This window comes from Mesoplodon mirus (assembly GCF_964341445.2).
Source record: "Mesoplodon mirus genome assembly, chromosome: 2".
Lineage (NCBI taxonomy): Eukaryota > Metazoa > Chordata > Mammalia > Artiodactyla > Ziphiidae > Mesoplodon > Mesoplodon mirus.
In genome coordinates this window covers 33,669,949-33,678,099 of record NC_138977.1, presented here as the reverse complement: position 1 = coordinate 33,678,099, position 8,151 = coordinate 33,669,949, and the positions used below count along the sequence as shown (strand labels likewise).

General features: G+C 40.2%; 1 protein-coding gene across 1 annotated transcript; it reads right to left on the bottom strand.

Moving 5' to 3' along the window:
* Positions 1-1,091: 1,091 nt before the first annotated feature.
* Positions 1,092-7,132, bottom strand: ASIC5 (acid sensing ion channel subunit family member 5; the record flags this gene model as incomplete). Its single annotated transcript, XM_082642611.1, is given in 6 exon segments — positions 1,092-1,207; positions 1,210-1,245; positions 1,248-1,280; positions 2,986-3,083; positions 3,430-3,495; positions 7,053-7,132. Coding segments are annotated over 6 exon segments (429 nt in total).
* Positions 7,133-8,151: the final 1,019 nt, after the last annotated feature.

The window sequence follows — 8,151 nt, the reverse complement described above, 5'->3', positions numbered from 1 at the left end:
TTCTGCAGGTGACAGAGTTGCAATTTTGACTTTCAAAGCACGGACTCTCTGTGTTCCTACCTTTGTCAATCCTAAAAGAAGTAACACTCATACATTTGAAATTCTGGGGAACTGTTTGAATGTTGAACATGGCAACCAACTGAAGGTGAACACTCATCTGGAGGAGTCTTCTCCATCCCGTGGTGTTTACCCTTGCATTATCTGCACTTGATTTTTTATGCAAAGAAAAGAAGAAAGCCGAGATTCACAGGCAGGCAATGCTACTTTTCAGCCATGTGGTCCCTCTCTCCCCTGGCCTGCCTGTTACCACGTGATGCTTCGATGGCACATTTAGTAATAGAGTCACAAGAGAAGAAGGCTGAAAATAGACTGATGGCCTGAGGGGTAATGAGAACACTGCAAGTCTTGAATTTCCTCCTTAGATTAAAGAAGTATGTGGAGGTATTGGAGAAAATGGTAAACACTGTGTTCTCCCAACATACTACAAATTTAACTTTACTTTCAAACAGATCTATTGTAAGTCTCCACCTGTATAGGAACTAGATAGAGATCCTGCCCCTCCAAAAGTTAGTTATAAAATTGAACTCTCCAGATAAAAGAAAATAAATCATGTTGAATTTTCCTGAAAATGAAAAAGTTCAGAATTTTATAAAGAACAAATTATATGTATTATTTCCTGAATAAACAAGTGTCTTCTCTCCTCAAATATAGTTTATTTATCAGGTCTAATTTATATAGTTAGCCCTAAAGTATGTCTTTTTCCATTACTCAAACTTTCTTTCTTTAAAAAATATTTCCAAGATGCTTTCTACATAATCTCTACTGTTCTAGGTGCAGGGAATTCCATGGTGGAAAAAAAACAAACAAACCCCAAAACAAGACAGTGCCTGTTTCCTTTTTTATATATAAATTAATATATATACTTAAATACAGACACAGAGATGGAGATATGTATAAAGAGATAGATATCTACAATGGATTTTACTGAATCCCCAGAACTATAACATAAAGTTACAAAGCAGTGAGTTAGTCATGAGTAAATCTGAAGGTATCATGAAGAGAAAAGCAGAAGCTTTTGTCCTAAGTGGACATCAGCATTCCTGTATGCTGTTTTTATTCCCCAGATGAATCTGAGGTGCAGAAGCCCCCTGGCTCATTTCAGGGGTCTTCAGCAAGAACAAAATGCGTATCCAGTGGAAACTGGTAATATATACTCAGTGATTTCTGTAATTGTAATCACGCTGGCCCACAAAATAGGCCCAGCAGACATCCAAGATCTGCTGGTATAAAACCAATAAACAAAGTGAATAAGTCATGTTTTTTCATGAAAAGCAAGTTAAACATTACTAATTTTTAAATTATTTGAAGCTAATTAGTTAATAGTAACTGATATTATAGAAATATGAGTTAATGGTATATTGTTTGGTATAAATAATGCAACAGCAATTAATATGTCTTAAAATTATCTCAGAAGGAAGAGAGAAAAGGCAAACATAAAATCCATTTCCAAAAATATAACTCAAAGACTTTGCAGGGGGCTTCCCTGGTGGCGCAGTGGTTGAGAATCTGCCTGTTAATGCAGGGGACACGGGTTCGAGCCCTGGTCTGGGAAGATCCCACATGCCGCGGGGCAGCTAGGACTGCGAGCCACATCTACTGAGCCTGCGCGTCTGGAGCCTGTTCTCTGCAACGAGAGGCCGCGATAGTGAGAGGCCCGCGCACCGTGATGAAGAGTGGCCCCCGCTTGCCATAACTAGAGAAAGCCCTCGCACAGAAATTAAGACACAACACAGCCAAAAACAAACAAACAAACAAACAAATTAATTAATTTAAAAAAAGCTAAGCATTTGAAGCCCTTTAAATAAAAAAAAAGACTTCGGAGGATATTAAATCTCAGCAAGTTCATAAAACCTCCTAGACAAGTACAAATTCATTTCTAAGTGCTGAACTGAGAACAGAAATTGGACATTAGGGCGGCATTACTGGATAATGATGTTTTCCAGAAACAAATTTCCAAGCCATTTGTGACCTCAAGTGTCCAAACGATTTCTTTTTGCAGTATTTCGTTATATGACAATATATTAACACAGTACTGCCTTCTTTTTAAGAAGTTTTAAACATCTATGTGTCTTTATTGTTTGTGCTTTTTTGTGGTAACATGGATATAACATAAAAGTTGCCATGTGGACCAATTTTAAGTGTGCAGTTCTGCGGCATGAAGCACATAGCCATTGTTGAAAAACCGTCGCCACCATTGTCTCCAGAACCTTCCCCAGCGGAAACTGCGTCCCCATGAAACACTAGCTCATCGCCCCTCCCCCAGCCCCCTGTACCCACCACCTTCGTTTGTCTTTATGGATTTCACTGCTGTAGCACTGCCTTCTTAAATAGATACGTTATTAATCTTTTGCTCCTTGCCTGGGCCGTGCCTAGGACGATGCTCTTTTGTGAGCGCTGAGGAATTTGTGTGTTTCCTCCCTGTTCAGCGGCTCAGCTGCCAGGGCCTGACTGCGCTCACTTTGCCTGACTCTGATGCCCGCTTCCGTCTCCTCCACAGCCTCCTCGAATAGGCGGTGAGATCTAGGAAATCAGCAATTACGTTTGCCAAGGACGGAAGGAACGTGAGCAATGCTCAGCATTTATCAATACATTCAGGCTTGTTCAGGCTCTTTGCAGCCCAGTCTGGGTGGAGTTCTGTCCAGAGGTCTTTGTCGCTGACATTCGACCCAGATGTAGGTTAGGGTACATCTGAGGGGAAGGAGATGCTGAGTGTGGCTAGGACATGATGAGCCCCGGCCTTTACTTGTGAGCACCCCTGTGAGTTTGCTGCAGGCGAGTCAAGGGACTGGAATGATGTCAGATTTACGTGGCAGGTGAATGACAAGCCCTATGGATTCCTTTCCTCCACTGATAGGCTAAACCTTCAATACGAAAGGAAAAAAACACTGACATAATTTTTTCTAAATTGAGGAACAACGAAAAAACACTTAGCAAATAACTCAGACACACTCACTGCTTTTTGCTGCTGGGTTATTTTATAGTTTAAGTCACTATGGTTTATTTCAATGTTCACAAGATTGTCCCTGGGAATACCAACAGAGTTAATTGAGCTCAAGATTCTCAGGCCTACTTTTAATTCCTAGTTGACAAAGGTAATATGTATTTTTGGTTCAGATGTTGTTTAGTGTTGAATTAGACACGCCACTGTATTCAGTACTAATCATAATAGCTTTGCTTGGAAGGCATTCACATCTTGTTGGTATTTAGGGAAAAGAAGTTTTCCCCTGACCCAATACTTTTTCTATGCTTTCTTCCTGAGAAACTGGAAAAAGACATTAAATGTAAATCTCTGCTGAGTATATTATTTACAAACATTGGTGTGTGTGCCTAATTTTACTTCAAGTCTTGGTCCTGTCCCGTGTGACTTACATGGTCCTGGAGAAAGCACACGGTTTTCCCGAGTCTTGGCGATCCGTCTGTGGCTGGGCTTTTAGACTGGCAAGAAGCAATTAAATAACGTATGGAAAGAACTGGCACAGACCCTGCATATACTGGGTGTTTAATAAATGATAGTCATTTACCTGACATTCTTAATATTTTAGGGCAGAGACTCTGCTTTCTTAATACATTCTGCAAGTTGTTATATGTGACCAGAGTAGCTAAACAATATTTTTAAATAACTTATGAACCCTCAACATCTCCAGCTCAGATTCCACCTTGAACTTCATTAGTACATTGAATTACCTCTTGGTATTTCTGCTTGGTTGTTCAATAGGTATTTCGAATATTCCAAGCCAAACTCTTGATATTTCCCCATTTTAATGCTGTAACACTGCACAGCCAATTCATCAATAAATATTTGTTTTACCTTCAAATATGCCTAGATTCCAACCTCTCACCCACTCATTGCTACCAGCTGTGCCTACGCTGTCATCATCTCTCACCTAGATTTTTCCAGTCACTTTCTGGTTGGTCCTTCTGCTTCTGACTTTAGCTACTCCATCTCAATAGCTACTCTTTGCTTTTCACACAAGAACCAACATAATACTTGTGCAACTTGCAGATCAATCACTCTCCTGCTCAAAACTCCCCAGAGACTTCCCAGAATATGCCAAGGAAAACCCTCTGTGGTCCTGAGAGATTTCTGTCCACCAGTGACCCACGCCCGGCCCATCCTTGGCCATCACCTACTCTGCCTGTTGACACATCCAGTTCCAAGCTATTCTACCCACACACGAGGCATGCTGTTGGCCTAGGACCTTTCTCTGCATGTGGTTTTCCCTCCTGAAATGTCCTTTCCCCATTAACATCGAGGCCAACTCTTACATTGCCTTTAGGTCAGCAGTTTTCAAAGTGTGGTTGCAGACCCTTAGGGGTCCCCGTTATCTTTTAGGGAAGTTCACAAAGTCAAAATTATTTTCATGGGCTTTCCTGGTGGCACAGTGGTTGGGAGTCCGCCTGCTGATGCAGGGAACACGGGTTCGTGCCCCGGTCCGGGAGGATCCCACATGCCGTGGAGCGGCTGGGCCCGTGAGCCATGGCCGCTGGACCTGCGTGTCCGGAGCCTGTGCTCCGAAACGGTAGAGGCCACAGCAGTGGGAGGCCCGCGTACCGCAAACAAACAAACAAACAAACAGACACCACACAAAAATCAGCTCGTTTAATATAAATCTATCCTTTGACAACTGCTTTGGCTTTCCTGGAGTGTTCTTTATCTTTTGCTAGGGTTTCAAAACAGTTTTCAAAAATATTGTTTTAGATGAATGGTGAAGAAACAAGGGATGTATTACTGTGAGGAAGATTAGAATTGGTTTAATAAAGAGCCTACCAGCCTACAAAGCAGGAAACTTCTTACTTTCCCAATAATACTTCTTATGTAATTATTACAAGTGGCCCTTGCATTGAATAGTGATCTTTACAGAAGCATTTTGAGGAACATCGAATAAGTCTTGCTGTATTTTGAAATAAAAATTGTAGGCACATGATAAATAGGAATCAGACCAAACCAAACCAAACAAAATAAAACAAAAAACAGGTTCTAGCATATAGGAATATTTTGAAACTACATATATTCAACTTCCTCATATAAATGACTTTTTCCTAAGTAACAGAAGCTGTATGACTTATATCCAAGGAATATTGGAAGTCAAATTTCCCCCATGAAAAATGTAACCCCCTTTTCCTTTGCTAATTTCTTGCTTTTAGAGATGAAAATTGTAACTGTTCTGAGGATTTTACATCTTTCTCAGTCTGGGCTTTTGGTTTCTCAATCTGCTCCATCCCCAATTTCAGTAAGCAGGAGTCCTTGAGGTCTAACCAATTTTCATCAATAACCACACTCATTTTGTGGCCTTTGTATAAAATACAGCAGTCGAGGCTATGAAACGTGGGGCAGTTTCAATGTTTGTGTTGCTATGTTTTGCCCCATAAAGCACATAATCTGCAAACCAAAAACGTCGGCAGAACCAGCTATGGGCATTTATGGACTTGGGATAAGCTATTGTAGAGTGAAACCAAAAAACGTAATTAAGGCAACCATTTTCTCAGAATTAGAGGGACAACCTCTATGAATACTTGTGGTTTTAGAATCACCTCTAATTGACCAGGCTAATTGAATCTCAGGAGACTCGCTGGAGATCGTCTTCTTAGTTTTTAATTCTACCTCTCTTTACCTCACTTTGAATCCAAATGCAGCTGGAGTGAAATCTGTGGGGACAAAGATGTCTTTTCCTTGTTGAAGTTTCTTTCTAAATCACAGATGAAACTGTTTTCAACAGAAATAGTTATCAAATGAAAATGATAAAATAAAGCACCAGAGAATATTTCCTCTAGAAGAAATGATTGCTGACAGCATTCAAATTCAGTAAAGCACAAAGGCTAATTATTGGTTCATATGAACACTTTTGAGAAATTATTAGAACTTATTATATTAAATAATAAACTGGAGAATATGCATTGTTACGTATAAATGGCACCATCTCCTGACAGAATTGAGGAATTGCGTGTATCTCAGAGCCTTTTAGAAGCGCCATGGTATATAACCTCTAACCATTAACATGGTTAGATATGAGTCACAAGTATTTTCTTGGAAACTCAGGACTCTAAGTTGAAACTAATCTTATATGGAAACAAACTAAGAAATTTCAAGAGATGTAAATGAAAGTCCTAGGGAGACTTCCCCAAGCATCTAATTAAAGATTTCAGGAAGAGGGTCAATCTTACGACGACGACGACGTATGCGTCTCTCCCTTCGAGAGCTCTCCTTGGGGTTAATCACAGCTTCAGGTACTCCTGACTTACCAGATCACCCTTACTTCCGTTGCCAGCCACCCTTCCTTTCTTCTTCTTAGCATCTTTCCACAGCCTTCCTGGAGGTTACATGTCAGTGTCTTGTCAGTTACTCATTGTTTGGACTTCTAGGGGCAGAGTTTTTGGCTGATTTCAGTTTGGGAACAGACTGCCTGCGGGGACCAATAATGCACCTGGGCAGGGGGACATGGGTGCCCTGTGGGGAAAGCGCTGGAAGGAAACTCAAGAGAGAGAAAGAAGGCCTACAGAGCCATATTTTACCTGAACGGTGATTTAACCAAGGCTCAGGCATAACCAGAAATTTTCTTGACGTTCCTTTCAGTTTCACTTCCTCTTCTTTCTTGCTCACAACCTTTAGTTGCTTCCACCTAGGGCCTCAGGGCAAAGGGAAAAAAAGAGAGTGTAACATAGAAAGGAAAGGCCAGCAAGATCTCCCCGTCGTGCCTACCCTTTACTTGATAAAGAATACAATTTTAAAAAGCCTCTTATTTTTATTTGCTCACGTGTTCCTCTCTTCTGTGACATTTAAAAATGATGATTTCCCACAACACTGTAAACCAACTATACTTTAATAGAATGGTTTTGAAAAGTAAAAATAAAAATAAAATAGATAATTTTCGTTGCTCTCGCTTGCAGGGCTCTGATACCACCTCATCGATGACTCTTCTACTTTAGGATGAACACTGTTGCCTTTTCTTCCTCTCCACTCGTTTAAAAAGTATTTCACCATCACCTCCTTCTACTATGGCGACTTGTAGTAAATTTGAACTCCTTCTTTGCCTGGCGAGGAAATGCCGCCCCCTACCCCAGCGTTTGCCTTCATCGCCCCTGTCTGAAATCAAAGCCCAGCATCTTTCTCCCTCAACGACCTCTGCTTGCTTCTCTGTTATTAACTCTCTAAGTAGCTCAATAAAAACACAGACCCTCCCGCTTTCCTTCCTCATGCTTTCCCTGCTCATGCCCTTGATTTGCAGAGCAGATGCCTTTGGCCAAAGATCCATCCTCAGCTTTCTCCCATCACCATGCTCACAAACAAAAGAATGGGGAATTCAGTGACAAAGCCAAATCCAGGGAGAATCTAGAGGGTTCTGAATTAGTGTTATCTACTACCCTTTCACAAGTAGCATCAGCAGCAGAAAACCACTCATTACCACGGAAGACTGCAAAAGATGAAATGAAGAGAGTGGATAGGGGAAAAAGAAACCATTTTCTCTGACCTTGCATTTGAATCCAGAGCATAAGCAACATTAAGAATTTTATGCAGTGTCTAGAGAAGTATGTTCTGGCCCACCACCAGTTATACAGACACATTTTTATGGTGTTTTTCAAAAAATCTTATGTGTTTTTTAAAAAATTTTTGATCCAATTGAATAGGCATACATCTAAACGTACAAAAAAGTTATCTTTAGCTACTACTTTTAAATTTAGCTTTGAATCAAAACTTGTATTTTACTATCTCTCTGGGGCAATGCATAACCATTAAGAGTGATGCAATTTCTTTTTTAGATTTAGACAGATTTGATAAGACTACGGGGTCTGCAAAGGAAGACAGTGTAAAGAATACCTTTTCTTTTATTGGAAGTAGATATTTTTCTTAATAATCTTGGAAGGGAAAAACAAAGCAAACTCACAGCTTAGCATGTTCTTAATAAATACTTTAATGCTGCCTTGCTTTGGGTTTGTATTAAGACAAAAACCAGAACTACTATTTTCTTTATGCCCTGTATGTAAGCATTGTGGGTTAGTGCTTTTGTATTCATTACAATATTTTCTATAAAATACTAAATGGAAGAAATTAGCCACTCTATCATATCTATTCAAAGCAAAAGAATTCACAAACCT